At 41.2% G+C, this 19,597-nt stretch overlaps 1 protein-coding gene across 3 annotated transcripts in view; it reads right to left on the bottom strand.

The window, feature by feature from the left end:
* The window catches only part of adgrv1 (adhesion G protein-coupled receptor V1), a 128,685-nt gene that overhangs the window by 41,747 nt on the left and 67,341 nt on the right, over positions 1 to 19,597 (bottom strand). For all 3 annotated transcript variants that reach the window (XM_088076916.1, XM_042489006.2, XM_088076915.1), the window contains 3 exons: positions 19,444 to 19,583; positions 17,515 to 17,675; positions 17,217 to 17,317 (listed from right to left, as the gene is read on the bottom strand). In XM_088076916.1, coding sequence (XP_087933042.1) covers positions 17,217 to 17,317; positions 17,515 to 17,675; positions 19,444 to 19,583 — 402 coding nt within the window. The remainder of the gene's footprint in view (positions 1 to 17,216; positions 17,318 to 17,514; positions 17,676 to 19,443; positions 19,584 to 19,597) is intronic.

Below are 19,597 nucleotides of genomic sequence, written 5' to 3' on the forward strand. Positions count from 1 at the left end.
AAAGGTATCTACCCTCCCTACAGCTAATTACACTTATGTCTACGTCTAACACTAAAAAAACACAGACTGAGACAACACAGTAAAGACGAGAATAATCAAGCTATAAATCTGTGTTAAGGTCAAGCTCTGTGGTTTGAAAAGAGTCGAATGTCAGCAGCAAACTGTGTTATGAGGCTGGGCTTTGGCCTTTGTTGAGACCAGTTAGCTGAGATTAGTTAAGTAGGTATGGAGGATAATAACAGCTGTGGCCATTGATCAGTCCATTGTGAAAAAAAGACGGGTACATGTCAGCACTGTAGTCACGATGACCCGCCACAGAGACAGGTTAGTAGTGTGGGGAGGTGACAGGTGTGGATGTGGAGTTTATCAAAGCCCTATCTACTGCACTGTCCTTTGTCCCCCAGGCCTCCTTCAATTTTGTGAAAGACACCGGGAGTCGACCTGTCTAGACCCTCAGGCTGCAGACTTATTCAAAGCAGTGACTGGGTGGTGCTGCAAGACTCTAAATACTAGCCCTGTCAGTGTGGTGTGTGCGTGCTTGCGTGCTCTTGTGTCTGGCTATACAGGACCCACCAAAGCTCACACACATAATGCCTGAATGCAATGAATGTATAACCCCATTGTACAGAGATTATTTATCAGGTTGCTGTCCTGAAATATAAACTTGTGTGTGATTTTTCCACCCTGACAGCAAATGAGAGCGAGACAGTAAGACATCCAGTAGAAAGTACATAGAAAGGTAATCATACTGTATGACACAGAGGCCATGAAAAATCATTTGAAAATACACAGAAAAGTAGTAAAAAACAAAGCAACTCTTCTTTTGCACAGTGTTTTTGTAGCCTTGTCATCCAGCCCAAAACTTTAAGCCTGTACTACTGGCCAGTCTCCTCAGCTAAATGCCCTATCAGAGAGCTGCTCTTTGTTCTGCGGCCCTGAAGCACCCAGGAGACGAGTAGGAGTCAGTTCACCATTGTTGTTGTTTTTTGTCCCATATCTGCTGCTGCTGTGGGAAACAGGATTTAACCTCACTTTGATATGATAAGCAGGTCTGAAAGACACAAAATGCTTGTTTCCCAACCTTAGCTCGTCAGTGGTAAATGATAAACAAGCTGACAGCAAACTGACATTACGTCAAATGGGCTCAAGAAATCTGAACAATCAAGAGACATTCACAAACTAGAATTACTATTTTATGGTTGTGTGCCTTCGCAAATCAATCAAATTGCAGTTACAATTTACATCGATGTTTGTGAAAACATGGATACTTCACACACATCTTTTCCCTGGCAGCAAAGTAGAATCTACACAACTGCACAGTTTTTAGGTGGACACCAAAATTCAAGTCGACAAAATGTCTCCCCTCCTGTTTCTGAGATGTAATGTTGAAGTGTTTTTGCAGAACATTATGATGTCAAGGTGACACTGACCTTTGACCTTTCGGATATAAAGAGTCAGCACTTTATCATTACATCCTAAAAGACATTTGTCTGAAATGTTGCCATAATTATCGCATGAATTCTTAAATTATGGCCAAGAACATGTTTTGTGAGGTCACAGTGACCTCATGTTCGACCTTTAACCACAAAAATCTAATGAGTTCATTTGTGACAGTTTGTGACAAATTTTCAAGTCCGTCTCAGATATTGAGTTCCCAAAATGGGACCAACACAAAGTCACAGTGATTGACCACCAAATTTTAATCAGTTCATCCTCAGCTCAGAGTGGATGTTTCTGCCAAATTTGATTAAATACCCTAAAGGTGTTGTTGAGATAAGACATTCACGAGATAGATGCAAGGCCAAGGTAACCTTAACCTTTGATCTCTGACCACTGAAATCAAATCAGTTCATCATTAGGTCCAAGTGGACATTTGTGCCAAATTTGAGGAAATTCCCTGAAGGTGTTGCTGAGATATCGCGTTCATGAGAATGGCATGTGCAAAAGCACGGGCAGATTATCTGTAAACATAATGCCTCTGGCTGAGGTTATCGCTGGCGCAGAGGCACGAAAATATGCAAAAACCCCATACAGTAGAAAAACAAATTTAGGTAGACGAAATAGCAACACCACAAGGCCTAACTAAGGAAACCAGATGCAGCTACTTTGTGCTGCTGCCAGTTGCAGCTCTCATCCTCCCATTGAGTTCTGCTGCTGATCGATAGCCCTGTGTGCTGATGCTCAGGCAGCTAACTGTATCAGTGTGGCTAAAAATAGCATCTGCCTGATGCATTACATCACTGAGGGAATGGGGCCTTAGCTGTCGGCCTGCCTGGCTATCCATCTAGACCCGTATCCAAAACACTTAACCTTCACCTCTCCCCTCCTCCAGCCTCCCTTATCCCATCCTTTTCCCTCTACCCCCAACTCTCTCTCCATCCTCTGCTCAAACCTTCATCTCAACTCCCCCTCCTCCTCCTCCTCCCTCTCCCTTCTCCTTCACCTCCCCCTTCTCTCTAACAGCTACCGGTCTGATCTAGCTGGTTCCAGCCTCAGCCTGCACCCTGGGTGTTTCCTCTTATGCCTTTGTTCAGAAACAGATAAAGCAAAATAAAAAGAGAAAGAAAAATATAATATTATCATTCTGTCCTCATTCCCTTCGTCATTTTCTCACAAAAGTAATGCCTTCCTTTTATACAACTTCAATCCTTATCACCACTAATCACACAGCCTGTCCTCATTCAAAGCCAACCAATTCACACTGTTCTTGCAACCTTGGCAAAGGCAGCCTAAATATCTCAAATTAAATATTTATACAAAAAGTACAATTATGGCTGCTTCAAATTTAGTAATGTGACTGTCAACTTTATTAATTTTTCAGTGCCATTTAATTTTTTCTTGCCTTACACTATTGGGTATGTGCAGGCATCATCAGTCTCCTCACGTGCCGCAGCCTCTCAGTTCAAGTGTGTGTGTTATTTATGTGCTGAAGCACGCAGGACAGGCAGTTGCAAGAAGCAGGTCACATGGGGATGGCTGATAGGTGGGTTAGTGGGCCAGCGTGTGTGGAGAAGGAGGAGAGATAAATATGGTGATTTAACATTTGCTGACATGAGGTTGTTAAAATAAAAATAAGTGAAGACAAAAACAGACGAGCCCAGTGTGAGCCGCAGCTGAGATGGAGGATTATTAACTTTTAATGGTGAGAAGTGCCACATATTTAGAGGAATGCTTTAACAAAGCCACTGTTGCTATATTGTCAACATTTTGCACCCCACTGTACACTTCAACATAAGTGCATGCGTGCTACTGAGCAGCTACCTCAAGTGCTTTCTTGAATAGCATGTCCAGTTGCTTAAGGTAAAAGTGATGAAGTAAAGTTCACAGGTGTTTTGGGTTGAACCTCAGGATGAAGCTTACTTGCTGAGCTAGCTGTTGGCAAATAAACACCCACTCCCCTTTAGTCTGTTTCACATTCAAACAACCACAACACTGCATGTACAATTGCTTACGTGATAGAGTGCCTATTTGCTCCTGTGAAGCATGGAGGGACGAAATCAAAGGCCTTTACCAAATATTCTGGGAAATACTTCCATAATGTATTCCCAAAATAAAGTATAAGAGCTAGCAGGTTTCTGAGTTTCAGTGTGATCCAGTGTGACACAGACATGAGAGACTGTCAGCACTTTGAAGAGAATGAGGCAGCTAAAACAAGCTCAAACACTATCAACAAGTTGACAGTGTCACTGCTGCAAGTCGAGGGAATGCGGAAACCGAGAATATCTCAGACTCGTTTGGCGCAGTCTGAAGCTTTGAAGGAAAAACAAATAAGTGGAGCCTAATTAGTGATCAAATATTTTTCCAAAATAAGTCAAACAGTACATATTTTATATAATATATCATCCTAATCATGTTGACTAAACTACTCACAATTATATTAAGGCTGTATCTCCAAACAATGTTAATGCTAAAATCATACAGAGACCAATGCTCATACTAACTTGTAACTCAGCAGGACCACTCACTCGAAGCACTATTTATCTAAGCCCACTCTAAGAGCTTTTTAGCACCTTTTTCACATATCAACTGAAATTGATATCACATGAACATTCATGCACACAAGGCATGTGTGTGCTGGTGTAAACAGGAAGCAGGCTGTCTACTTTGCAGTTGCTGACTTATTTGCAGAAAATACTTGAGACTGCGAAAAGTAGGACCAGAGATTTTTTTGCTTAGAACAACAATGATGTTGACCTATTACTGGAAGTAACTCATTTGACCATTAGGGGTTCAAGGTGGCGGAAAACATAAATTGAAAGTGTAGCAAAACAATTTCGTCAACATATTAGAGCAGGAGCATTATTTATCGCAGGAGGAAGCCATGGCAAGGGACACTTTTTCACTGAAAAGACCTAATCAGGAAGCAAAGAAGGGTCTCTGCGTCATCGTTTTCAAAAGTTTTCGTATCAATCCTGGAGTTTCCAAACTAAAACAGTGTCAGCAGCAATAAAAATGTTTTCTCCACTGGATGGTAGGCATAAACACAGCAAAAGTTAAGCATTAAAAAAAACAAAAATGTATTAATGTGGATGCATCCTTAGCTGTATTCCAGCAGGCCCTCTCTCTTTTCTCTCATTTACACTTCAGTCAAAGACCGTCTACTGCTGGAAGTTTGCAGCTGCTTTCAATCACAGTGGGGCTGCTTTCAAGAAGCCTCTTGAATTTCCTTCCTCAACATCTGGTGTGAACCAGTCTGGAAACCAGACAGAGAATTCTTTGGGCTGCGAGGCACGAGACATATGCACATGGATTTATGTGCGCGCGCACACACACACACACACACACACACACACACACACACAGCTATAAAAACACTGAAGCCAGCTGCTCAAGGTCAATTTCCTAAACACACACACTCAATGGGTGTACTTTGCTCTATAACAAACCTCTGTATGTGCTCTAGTGCATACATGATGTGGGTGTGCACCAACGCACAAATGGATTTATATAGAGTCTGCCCAGGTAAACACAGTACCTTTTTTAAGATTATTTTTTGGGGCTTTTATGCCTCTAATTGATAGGAAAGCTTGAAAGGGGAAAAGAGAGCGGGGTCGACATGCAGCAAAGGGCTGAGGCTGGAATCGAACCTGCCGCCGCTGTTTCAAGGACACAACCTCTGCACATGGGGCACCTGCTCTATCTACTGAGCCAATAGATGGAATGCCACACAGCAAAACATCACGAAAACATGACCACCATTTAGTTATACTCACAAATGTTGCAATGAAAGTACTTTCATGGCTTCCAAGGCCTTTCCGTCTCAATGAGATGCACAAAACTTGAAAGAGTTTTATTTCCTAAATAGCAAAGGCCATCTTTCCATTTCCATGTGCGACCTATTCAAAATCAGCAGCACAGAGAGAAAAGGTGTTGGTCTAAACCAGGGCTTCTCAACCTAACTTTAAAGATCTGTATGTAGCTCTAAAGAAAGATAGTTGATTGTTGAGTCTCATTGCCCGGTCGTCAAATGCCATCACTTTGGGTTGTTGCTTGGTCTGAATACCAACCCAAATCTTCGGTATTTGACAGTAAAATCAACTATCTTTCTCTAGAATTACATAAAGACCTATAAGCCTAAATCTGATTATTAAAAATATTCTGAGGTCCACCTTGCCTAATAAATGAGAAAAAAAAAGAAACATGTATACACGTGTTATGCCAATGTCGGCTGTAATGATAATTGAGATGCTTAATGAAATGCAACATGCCTGTCTTATACATGCACATGTATGTTTATATAATTATGACAACGTGAGTGCCATCACAGGTGACACTTAAGCCACTCCTGTTTGCAGGAAAGCACACAGAGCAACCTGTTGCATCACTTCCAGATTGTCATAAGGATGGGGGCAAATCTAGGACAGAGGCCAACACAGACCCACTAAAGCAGCTCCATCCACTGCCGTCCAACGGACCATCGATCCATGAAAGGATTCCTTCCGTGCAAATTGGCTGATCTGCCGCAGCTCTCGGTGTCTGTCAATGGGTGGATGGAAAGCTAATCAATTTGTGAGGAGTCTGATCAAGTTAAATAGTCTCTGCTCCATTCATGCTGCTCCTGCACACAAACTTCACTATACACTGTGCTCTGGTACCTCACTGTGTAATTTAGACTTAATCAGAGCAACAGCTGTACTATCATGCACTGTATAATGTCTCAGTTGCCCCCTTTTTAACTACCATACACAGCCTAGACTAAATATGCACAGCGCTAGCAAGACTTAATTTGCATACTATACTGTTTTGATTTTTTTTTAATCAGTCTACTTAGATTAATCTGCACTAGAGAACTTCTTGACCAAATGTTCAGATTCTGCATACCAAAGGTGGAAGATGTTGATGGCCTCTCTACAGTTGAATTCATTCAAGGAAACAGGTGGAGGATTTGACTTAAACCATTTCCTTTTGGCTATCAGTGCAGCAGTTTCTTAGTGTGCTCCAAAAGAGGTCTGGTCATAAAACGAAGACAGCTCAGGGGAGTCATTGACAAGGCACTTCATTCACCGCTGCTATTGAACTTGGCTCCGGCTGTGGAGCTACAGTGACCCCTACAGGTCAGAAAGACAAAAAGCGCTGTAGGCTGGGGCTGTGTTTGTAATGCTGGGTGTGTGTGAGTGTGTAGGGTGGAGTGGGTTAAATGAGTAGGTTTTGCACATACGGCCATCTGTGTATGCTTTCCTATATTTGCTCATTCATTAATGCAAGCATATGCATGTGTTTCATAACTATGACATAGTGGATCTGGCTCTGTTTCCATATTGTGAACAACATTTGCCTGTGCATTTATGTGTGTGAGCATAGTCACATGAATGTGATGGAATAAGTGTATGTGTGTATGTTTGCGTTGTGTTTAATGTTTTCTTCCAGATTTGAGATACAAATGAAGCTAAAAACAAACTGGCAGAGCAGACTGATTACAATTTGCTGATAAGCCACAAACAAAAGACCTTATTATAGATACGGTTATATTTGATTACCGTTTTCCATTTCCTTCCTCCATTCAACATTTCCTGATTCTTGGAGGAAGTTACGCGACTCTCATTTTCTATTTCAGGCTGTTAAGCTGGCATCACAGAGCTGGCTAAATTCCTCTTTCTGTCTCTCTAATGTTGCAGTTTGCCAGGTATGAGAAGCCCTTTCAAACAGAAACTTCACAAATATTGCTTAACGTCAAGAATAAAAATAAACTGTAAAATATTGCTAAAAAGAGATGGCATTGTAATGAATATGCTGTGTCATATGTAACAACAAGTGGTAAACATCCTGTTCAACCTGACCTGGAAAACCAGAGCAAACATCAAGCTGAAATGGCAACATCACTGACCTCAGCAGTTTTGGGGTAAACTGAGTTTTCATTTCTCTAAACCTCCAAGGTTCACTCCTAAACAAAAGGTCTGCCAAGACAAGCTGTCAGGCTCCAAAAATAGAGCAGGGTTCTGGGGACTTTGACAACTGTAGGCTCCCACTTTGTTTATCATTCACAGCGTTGGCAGCCTGTCTGATTAAGTCCTTGATGACAAACCAAATCAAGCACAGAATCAGGTAAAAGGTGCCTGCTGCTGCATGGAGAGTTGAGACTACATCACTAAGCAGGCCAACAATGACTTATGTTACATTTTAAATAGATTTCTATATGCCAGTACATTTACTAGACCTGGGTCTTAAATGTTTAAGTTATGAGCCTATCAAAATAAAATAAGATAACAGGGAAGCCAGCAAGTGATAAACGATATGAGCCCTTTACTTGCCACAAGTAATTTTATGCCCAGATATCTATCTGCTGATTGTATTGTCTTTATCCACTGAAGCAGGTAATGGATGGGAAGTCAATGTGCTACAACCACAGGGAAGTAATAGGTCACATTTGTTGGCTATAGATTTTGTTCATTCGGATATTCTAGAAGTTCCTATCACACAGTGTCTTTTAAACACATTTTACATAAAAATAACTTACTACATACTGCAAATGAACATCATTTTTTAATGTTAATCTGTATTTAAGGAATGAACACAGTGACTTGTTATGTTAGGTATAAGTATAGGTGTGTAGCACGGAAATATCCCATGACCTCAAAAAATACTTGCCCCAGGCATTGACATCTTGTCGGATGTGTGCTGTTTCGTGTCTCACAGCTACCAGACACGACAGACAAGAGCTAACTGCAGAGCCCTGATGAAGGTGAGTGACTACTGTGACCTCCTGCTTCTGTTTACTGTGCTTTTTGTGGAAATAGAGAAAAGTTCATGGAAGTCTTTCAAGGGTCACCAGCTGTTAGGTCAACAAACATTTGGCAAAAATAAGGGTGTAAGTTCCAGAGTCCAGAAAAGGGCAGATAAATCTGCTGCAGCACAATGTTTGGTTAGAAAACCAGTACTGTTAATCTAATCGACACTGTACTTGCAATAGCAACAGCAATTGTTACTATTAGCGTATCAATTATCACAGGTTGGGAAAGGTGACCACAGATACACAAATGTAACTTCTTGCAATCTATGCAAACTAACCAAATCATGTTTCTTTAAACCATTTTTTTTTTTAAATTCCAGTTGCATGTTATCATGTAGCAAATATGCTGAAACTTTACGTTTCAACAAAGCAGGTGTGGTTTAGACACAAAAATCACTTGGTTATGTTTAGTTTAAGATTGTGACTGTTTTGACTTAGACACAATCCAAGCTGGAAAAGCAGCAATGTCTTCTCAAAAGCAACCAAGTTTTGCTACAAGAAAAATGTTGTCACAAAAAACATATCCACGTTCGGAGGCTGAAAAGACGCTGAAAAAAACAGCCATAGTTGTTGTTTGTTCATCTCAAACAGAGGTCTGCAGCTTAGAAGGCGTCTAGCCTCAGTGGCATCTACTATCCCATCTACTGCTCAGTGACAAAGTTGTTCATATACTACATCACCTTAGAAATATTGATATGATATGTATAAAACATGCAAATGTGACACATTAGTGGTTTGCAGAAAGTTACGATGAAAACATTTTCTTCTGACGACTGGGCCGGCAAAAACACAGTACACGCTGATATTGAATATGATGAATACTACACAGCAAAATGGCATTATATCCTTAATACATTAAATATTGAAGAAAGTGAGTCACTGAACATAAGTTTCATATTATTGCTCAACAGTTTCCTAAGGAAACCTGTTCTTGACCGACAAGGAATAGCTCATATTAGCAGAAGACTGTATGTGCGTGCATGAGTGTTTCATCCTGATGGCAACCTAATGATGCAATCCAGATAGGACTAATGTTTGACCACCTTGGTAGATAAATAGCTACACCAATTCCAGAATAATTGCTGCCTTTGTGCAACAGTACACAGGTGAGGGCTACAGGGGATGTCTACATTTCTATTACAACAAAGGGGAAACTGATGTGTGTTCATACTATATACGAGTGTGCCTAGTGTGTCAGGAAAGTGCTTTAGACTTGATCATTGAAATTAGTTGAACGTCGCTTTATATCCTCATGAAAGTGCATGAATAAGTTGTACGTGACAAAGAGAAGGTCAGCATGAAAAGGCTATGACATTAGCTGAGCTTTTATTATTATGTTACAGAATTTATGGTTTGATAATGGTTAACTATTGTGTGAAGTCAATTAGTGCAAAATAATGCAGCATGATTATGCTGTAGGCTGTCTACTACAGCTGTGAGTGTAAGCCTTATTGTCCCTTCCAATACTGTCAAGGATTTTCGGGAAATAAATGCACATTTGATAGGCCTGAAGGATAGAGGCAAAGCATTCTTGTGAGAAACACAGAATGTAAACATAACTGTGTTTACAAGAAAAATCCACAGGGTGCTTTTGAGGACTAGCAGTCATTTCATTGTTGATGATGTAATTACACTTTGACATAAATGGTCCTGACAGACATCCGGATGTTTGTTATGTCTCTGAGAGTAAGTCAAGTGGCTGTAACCAGTTTAGGGACAAACAACATGTGAACATCTCATCGTTTGTTAAACTGATGAGTCACACAGGATGTGGCCAGCTGCTTTCGCCAAGATAGAGAGAGAGAAGGCTATGGAGAGACGGAGTGAGATAGTCTTTTTTGCGGCTCGTAATGTCACAGCGCCGAGCTGAGCCCAGCAGCAGCCAGAATGATAAAGGGGACAGAGAATAGAAACAGGGGTATTACTCATCATTTTGTGATATTAAGGTTGGAAGAAAGGAGGAGGATAAAGCCAGGGGGGCAGAAAGACAGATGAAAGTAAAACAGGAAAATTAAGACATGAAAGAGAATTTAGAAGCAAATTAAGCCTCACTTCTCAGTATCAGGCAAAAGGGACAAGGTCACACTGAACCGAGTATTGTGTAGGGGGAAAGATGCTGCTGACTGAGAGAGACGGATCAGATGAAGAGGAGAGGAGTCAGGGCAACACTAGGCACAAGGTGTTGGACCAGCCAGAAGGGTGTAATGTGAGTCTCCCAAGAGGCTGTCTTCACCTCTCCACTGTCCTGTCTACACACACACACACACACACACACACACACACACACACACACACACACACACACACACACACACACACACACACACACACACACACTGTAACACAGGCCCTGGCTGCTGATACTTTATACCCTTCCATCACTTGCCTGCCATTAGCTCAGGCTGACAGTCAGTAAACAGCTTAGAATTGCATTAAAATCTTATCAAGGGCATACTGTATAGTTTATCTTTCTCTTTATTTGTTAACAACTCCAAGCAAAAACAAGAAATCTATCTTAATCTGAGTAAAATATACTGGAATAATCTATTGTCTAAGAGTGGATGGGAGAAGAAGTGAGCAAATACTGTGTTTTCTTCTCATGCTTCCTCTTCTTTTGCCTTCTAATTTTGTTTCACTTCAACACTTGTGGGAAAAGGCACAGAGTAAGATAAGATAGGCATACTCTCTGACGTCAACCAAAGAAGCAGACCCGCATGAACGCACAAAATCGCTCTCTGTTTATTAATTTAATGATTGATTGGTCATGATGGGAACAGAAAAACTTCCTCAGGAAAAGCAGTCAGTCGCTTACTTCATTTGCAAAGACTTGGGTTACGTTCTACAGCCAAGGACATGCTAAGGTCTTGGATTACGCAATTCATACATCCCCTTTTCTGGAGGGCTGAGAAACTCACTGCACACGCTTCCCCCCGACGCACACACTCACAAACAGACAGTAGACGCTGACGACAAACAGGAACTTTAAGGAATCCTGACGGCAATCAGACAACTTCATTACTCTGTTCAGAGACTGGAAGTGAGGGTGGTGGGCGGTGTAGAGGGGGAGATAGAGTCCCGTGTTTATATGTGTGCTTGTGTGTGTGTGGTTTTTGTGGAGTGAGGCGCAGACGTCTGAATGCTGGATCCAGTCCCAGAACTAACAGGAAATCCTTTATAACTGGAGCTAAGAGTCACCTAAACACCTCCCAGATACTGGAATAAAGCACTGGGCCCACTGGGATAAACACTTCATGGTAACTGTGCTGTCTGGGGTGTGGAGGGCTGTTTAATTACAATGGATGAGAAATTAAACTGTGTTTTGTTTGCAATAGAGATGGAGATTAGAGTTTCCTTTCCCACGTCAGCACCTGGATACGTGTGTTTGAGCACTCACACATCTCCAAAATCCCATTCTGTATTTGACCGGGCTGAAGTATTTTATATGAAATGTCAGAGTTTTGTCAATCACATTATTAATAAACAAGGACCTAACATCACTGGGCTGTTTATATTTAAATACTTTTTTTAAAGTGACTTTCAATAGAGTCTTAAACTGGGGGGGCGCAATAGCACATTCCCTATTTCCTACGCTCCTACTCCCTGCTCCCTTGATCCGACCACACTAATCTTTGAAACTAGCTGTCATTTTGAACTCTACACCTGCAAAGTTTCGTGACTGTATCTTTGCATCTTGCAAGGTTACCATGTTATCTGCGCCTGCCATAATAATCAAAGGGGCCTTTGTGGTAGTTCCTGCTACAACAGGTGTCACCAGGGACCACATTTTGTCATGATGACGCACACATACACAGACTCACAAGGTGAGAACATGATTGCAGCTGGTAAAGAGGATATTGAGTTTTTCTGCCTGAGTGCCTCAACCAGTGAAGGGCAGTAAAGACGTGTTAAAGTCCTGGCAGCAGCATTTTGTATCAGCTGTGATCTTTTGATATTTCACCTACTGATGCCTCAATAAAGTATGTTACAATAGCCAAGTCCGGAGGAGATAAAAGCCTGGTTGACCTTTTCTAGATGTTCAGATTAAAGGAATGATCTGATCTTGGTTAAAGTGAAACAAAACCAGCACCAGTGGGACCCACACTGTGCGGTAAAGGGCTGTTAAGTACAGCAGCAGATCCTGGGCAGGGTCTTGCTGGGGAAACTGTCCGTTATGGCTAAAAGCAAAATAAGATAAGTTTTCCTGTAACTTTTCTGACAAGATGCAAACCACCATTTTTTAAAATGGGATGATGAAGTGCCCTAGGAGCTGAAAGATGAGAAAATAAAAGGGACGTGATGCAAATAAAAAGAGAAATGACACCATCAGCCACCGACAGCAGTTGCGTCTTACAGGCCTCTAATCCATCAATTTTGTGACCTCTCTGTCTGTACTATCATTGATTTATGTTTTGGTAACATGAATGCAGACTTATGATGGCAGTGATCTGTCCCCTGCAGACACAGCAAAGCCGCATGAACACTGATTTAGGAGTTAATAATGTGGTTAATTAAAAATAATTGCATTTAGGACTGCATTTAATTGTAGCCCGAAGGATCATGAAAGGATCATATTCTGTGTATTTTTTCTTCATTTGCAATAAACTTAAGTTTCTTCGACCTAATGACAACAACAAAACTGAAAAAATTGGGGGAGTAAAGCACGACATATTGGAGAAAAAATGTGCAAAGGGGTTAATATGGATGTGTTTATTATGTTTTAGAAAAATAGGATAAATTGTCACATAGTTATATTTGTAAAATATTTGTTCAGTTCATTTTATGTGGATGGAAATAAGGAGTAAATCATTAAAACTTTCAAGTACATTTTCACATATATAAACTGTGCTTACATACCCAAAATCACATGCACATCAACAAACATGCACCCATACGACCAGGTGAGGCTCACTTACATGGTACATATGCACTGGGTAAATTTCCACTCCATGCAGACAATCTTCAGTTGTCTTGCTGAGGGGAGGACAAAATGCTGGCCAGAGCCAGAGACTGTCACCACACCACCTCTGATTTGACAAAGGCGCACACACACACACACACACACACACACACACACACACACACACACACACACACACACACACACACACACACACACAAAACCACTATCGCTCACAGTGAGAGGACTCTCCCTTGAGGTGGTGGATGGGACAAATCATTATTATCTCTCAGTAGGAGGTCTGACGTGCATATCATTGTCAGTGGCAGCTTTCTCTGTCACCCTGTGGGTGTCTTTAAACCAAAACCAGATCAGTTTGACCCTCCAACACCTTTAACAGCCTGCTGCTATATCTGAAACATTGTTGGATCTATCTTGCTAGCTTGCTAGCTATCTTGCTAAAACTATATAAGCTGCCAAGACATATCTACTTTAATACTGTGCAATCTGAGTTACAGTACTTCCCCATCCTTTCATTTAAAAAATCCCAGAACATTAAAAAGTAAATATTAGTCTTTGGGTATATAGTTGCTACAAAACACTGGAAATACACTGCACCAGCTGTTTGAAGACACGTGATGTACATTTTCTACTTAAATTGAACTGTAAAAAGTCACATGTCATATTGACATCAATAGTTTGGGAAACAGTTGTGATGGCACTCACAACTGTTTCCCAAACTAACTTGGCGACTAACTTTCTGCATATTTGTTGGCCCTACCAATTGGCCTATGACTGCAATGAGTACATATTGAACATATTTTTATCTATTTATTACACTGAGGATGAGATGAAACATTTCCCTCTCACTATCATGACCTTTTTTTAAAAGAGCAGCACATTTGAGGCTGCAAAATATGGTGTCTGGAAACAAGACGTTAGGTTTAGCAAGAGAAACTTAAATGCAGTATTCACAACAGATGCCATATTAATCTTTTGAGTCTGCCAAGTGTTCTGTTCCTCTGTCTATTCTGCAAGCATGGTCGTCATCCTCTCTTGCTTGTACTTGATTTCTTTTCTCTAGTAGATTAACACCTAAATGTATCACCACGGATGCCCTCAGGTCTGTGACATTTTCTCACTAGAGGCTATAGAATTAAAAGGGGTGGCAGCGAGACAGTAAGACAATTAAAAACGACATAAATCGAACCATAAGCTTCTGCCTTCTGTGTGCCATCCACCTGTTCTTAACTCTCAGACTCTCGGAGCAGGTCAGGACATTAGTTTGGTTCTTTCTAGCTGACTATAGCTGTTGCAGGGAGAATAAATCAAACCGGCAGCTTTAATTTTCTCCCCACAGAGGGCAAAGTCAGTGACTAATTACAGCCCGGCCACCACAGATGGAGAGCCCTCTCCGTCAGAGGTGGTTGGAACTGAACCTGACAGATCAAATCAATGGTGAGGCACGAGCAAGGCTGAGACCCACAAGTTCAGGAGACATGTCTGTCACTAATCACATCTCCTCAAAGATGCAAGATCTCTGGACTTCCTGATACAGAAGTTAAACACTAATCGCTTTCTAATGCCTAACTTCGACTGTCAATACAAAGCTGAGATGCACCCCAAATTCCAAACAACAAAATATGCACAAGTCTGACAACAGCTGAGGATTGACCACCGGCATGACTAAACCATGTAGCGCTGTACAACAGTTACAGACTCCGTTTTACTGAGATGTGGATTCAGATATCTGGTTGTTCTTCAACAGACCTCAGTGGTGATTTGGTTATGTGGTTTAACACATTTACATACTAATAAGACTCAATGTTGTCAAACTGCAAGCTCCAGATGCATAAAAAAAACCACACAAAAATAAAATAAGAAAAAAAAATAGCAGTACATCGATGCTTTTAACAAGTGCTGTTTACATGTGAAATGAAGTCGTAATTATTGATCTGCACTCGTTCATTTTATTTGCTTTTATTATTTACTTATATGATGTATTTTTTTTTCCTGAGAAGAGGTTGTATATAGTATAGCCTTTAAATCTATTTATCAGCTTAGCTCCAATTCAACAGAATGTAGACTGACTACGGGGTATGATTTTGGTGTGACAGCATCACTTTTATGTTTTTCTTGTGTACTTAACCACTGGGGAAAACATAACAGAACTAACAGAAAGCCTACTTCATCGGACAGAATACAGACAGAACTGAACAGTTTAACCCACAATTTCTGTTTCCTGATTGTTATTGGATCCTCTTCATATTTCTAAAATACAGTTCCTCCCGATCAAAACAAAGGATGGGGGACAACATTTTTGGAAAGTGAGAAGGAAGAACATTGGTTATGATGACCAAGCTATCACATTTTGAGAATTAAAGGTCCGTATATTGGTAGAAATGGATAATAATATATTAAGTATGTTTTCTTGAAAAAATAAGAGTACCATTGGTTTCTTCTGTTACCTTACAATGAGCTGTTTATATCTACTTATAAAGCAGGTCCTCTTCCACTGAGTTTGCCAGTTATTACTACAGTAGCCCATAAAGAACAAACCCAACACTGGCTCTAAATAGCCAGATAGGTAGACAAGCCATTTGCGTTCCGCTTCAGATCCGTAACCTGAAACTGCTTTACTCAGTGTTTTTACTGGTTTAACTTGCTAGTGCACACATCTCTTTGTGTATGCATAAAAATAAGGAGTGAGTCAGAAAGGCACATTCAGTCTTCTTGATTGACCTACTTATTTGTTTGGCAAGAAGAACACTGAATAGAAAAGCAACAAAAAATCATCTCCCATGCATTTATGGAAAAAGGAAGTTATATTTTTTTCTATTTCTACTAAGCCATCACAGATCTGGGACAAAGTGCATACTTAAGTGAAGAGAATGACGTCAATTGGTCTATTTTCATTCAGCACATCCAGCGCAGTGAGCCCATCATTACCTCCAAAATATTCCCGACAGTAACAAACGACCAGTCAGAGGGTACATCTTAATACCAGAGCGCACATTCAGTTAGGCCTTTAGTCTGACTGTCTGGAATCTAACCAGGCCTTCATCCCCTGGCCTTGACTAGAAGGCCACAGATATATGGCCATGTATTTTATAAACTATAGCACAATCTCAGACACGTGCGCACCCAAGGAAGACGGCCTTAACATGCAGTACAGTACCAACAAAGAAACAGAACAGAACGGAATTTTCCATCCAAAACCCTTTCAGGTTCAGGGGCTCTGCCTGGGCCATAAACAGGTTGAGCCCGAGGTGGTTAGCCCCCAACGACAGTCTGCTTTAGTAGGGGCTCGTGTTTGTCAACCAAAGAGAGGGGGGACCAGTGGAAAATTACCAGTCCCGCACTCGCTCACGCACACACACATGCACACATACACACACACATACATGGTGACCAGCTGAGAGGCTAACCTGCAGCCGCATATCTATCTCGCTCATTGCTTATGTGACAGCTTGCGTTTTTAATGGGCGAGGGTGCGGGGGACATGGTTGTGTTGTCAGGACGCGCCGGCCCGCAAACGACGCAACCAATGACATTGTGTATTCACGTCTGTGCACATTTCCAAGAAAATACCTGTGACATGACTAGTGGCTAGTCAGAAGGGTTGGTAGCATGCAGCATATGTGTGTGTGTGTGTGTGTGTGTGTGTGTGTGTGTGCGCGCGCGTGTGTGTGTGTGTGTGTGTGTGTGAGTGAGTGTGTGTCTGTGTGTGTGCACTCTAAGTTTAAACTATTCTAATATAAAGCGTGTGTTCTTAATATTTCAGTCAGTATGAAAGTGAAGGTGTGTGTTGCACTACACACATTACAGCCATGTTAATGTGTGTGAGCTACTGATCCATGTAGCGCAAAGAGATGAATGCTTCTATAACAATCTCCAAAGGTTCCCTATCCATCTACATTTAAGGCCAAACAGAGAATCTGCAGATACGATTAGATGAAAATGCCAAGAAACTAACACAGATAATGTGGGAGTATAAAGGTCTCAGTCTTCATTAACTGTGAATGGTGGGTGTTAGTGCTCGTTGCGGCCTTTATAGTAAAGCTCTGTGGTACTACATAAAATCTGTGTTACCTGGGTTCCAAGGCAGCTCACCATCATGTGAGTGAGCAGTTTGGCAGCGAACATAGGGAAACGGGAGCACAGCACGTGGGACATAATGGCCAATGCAAAGCCTGTGAGGGAGAAGTGAAAGACATGGAACCAACATTAATGTTAAATTAACAATTAATTCATATCAGTGATGGCTATTTATAACAGTGTGGGAGGAATATGAAAGGAATGCACCAGAGAGATAGCTGAAGCAGCAGTGGGCACACAGAAAAACAACGTGAGCAAGGGAAGACACACAGTAGGGGGAATGTGTTTGTACCTGAGGCGCAGATAAATCCTGAGGCATAGAAAGCCTCGTTGTAGGATGCAAGCGTGGCAAACTCTGCGTAGGCTGTGTAGATAGAAAAGTGGGAGCAGGCACATTCCACATAGTTCCCACTCTCTTTCACAACCCTGCAGTACTGACCATCTGATGACCAGCTAGAGGAGACAGGAGGGGAGAGGATGCATGATAACACACGACTATTACACAAGGGTAAAACAAAACACAAGTGATGCAAATAACAAGGCAAGGTAATGAGTCTGATGTATCCCAGGAGGCAACCCTTCGGGACCAAAAAATGAAGCCAGTGTGGAAGTGCCAAAAAACTGTTGTCCCTTGAAACGCCACTTAAGGCTGGCTCAATCCCCATAGACCCCATATTAAAATGTCCAACCTTACAGCAGAAATAAACATGTCCACAGTCTGGTACAAAAAACCTTTTTTGTCTCTATAGATACATGTCGTGTTCATGACAACTATGCAGGGAAAATTCTTCACATTTTATTAAGGCTTAAAGTTATGCAGGACCCGTTGAGTAACATGCTGCCTTTACTTAAATCAACAACAACAGAAAGTCGGTGATAGTCGAAATGCCGCACTCAAGGCAACAAAACAGCCAGTGCATGTACCTACATCCATTATTTTATAGAGTTTAAGTGACTCTCATCTCACCCCAAAGACACTACGCATTACAAAAACGTAAATTTGTCACAATGCCTTACATTAACACACATCTTTTTGGATTATTTCTCGGCACATTGCATTCATCTCTGTACTTTAAACTGTGAACTTATGTACATTCCTTGGCCATTCTTTGGACATTCCTACACAAAACCTTGCTGCTCTTCATTTTTAAAACAGATACATTCTACATATTAAAAAAAATAAATAGATAAAAAGACAATTTAAATATATTTATTTATTTATTTTTCCATTGTTATATGTTCCCTGACTGTTTCGTTACTTGCTTTTATCTTTTTTATCTTACTATGTTAATTGTTATGCAACAAAACACTAAGGCAACTTGCCTGTATCTGAAAACCTACCTGACAATACACCTAATTTTGATCTGTTTTATGTCCAATTTGCTCCTCTCTGGAGTTTTGGCCTCCTTTAGTGTTACCTATCAAAGATGCTCTGTGATGTTGTCGATGTGCTGGATATGGTTGCACAACTAACAGGGAGGAATAGAGTGAGCAGTTTTTAAAAAGCAAAAAAAAAATAGTCTTCTAACAACTGAGTCCTCTCTAGTCCTTTTTATTTCGACCTTACATTCACAGCAAGAGAGCCACACTACCACAGTGACCTTTCCCTGTCAGTGACTTTGCTTCTCTCTCCACCTTTTAGTCTCCCTCCATATCTGTTCTCTCATCTGTTTTCTTTTCTGCGATACATTGTCCAAGTAGCAGTTCCGGCCAAACCGAACCTGCCAATTCTTAACTTGTAACATAGTGTTCCAGCCAAGTCCCATTCCACGCCCCAGGACTGTCCTCAACAAACTGGCTCTGAGCAGGAGAATTCACCAGACTGAATGTGCAGATATTAAACAGAATGGAGAGACTTCCCCCGTGGCCACAGAGAGGCCTCGCTGAGAGGCTGTACCTGGACTTTTGCCCTTCACTTAGCAAATCAGTCTCTCTCACGCAAGTGTGAGGATGATAGACAGAGATGAGCTTGGGGTCACAGTTTTAGATTGTTAACAATGTACATACATAGGCCAATGGACATCTTAGTTAAGAGAAATTTCAATTAGTAAAGAAAAAAGTTTCAGTTGGCATACAGAAAAATAAACAACCTCAACCGCTGATATTACTAGGTAACACTGACACAATCGTGGTCGTATCATCAAGAATATAAACATTTTATGTCAACTTGCTGTTTCATGGCTGAGCATGCATCTGAACTGGTGTGTCTGTGGTGGATTACCTTGCAGTGGTCTGGTTCCAGAGAAGGCACAGAGACCGGCCAGGTTTAACTTGCTGTCCGGGGCTGTGGATACGATACAGCACCTCACTGCCATCTTCTAGGGGTCGTGACCTTCTGTCCTGGAGGCTCGCTGAGAATACCTTGATATAAACGG

This window comes from Plectropomus leopardus, chromosome 4 (genome assembly GCF_026936395.1).
Source record: "Plectropomus leopardus strain MGB_pleo_1.0 chromosome 4, ASM2693639v1, whole genome shotgun sequence".
NCBI classification, from domain to species: Eukaryota; Metazoa; Chordata; class Actinopteri; order Perciformes; family Serranidae; genus Plectropomus; species Plectropomus leopardus.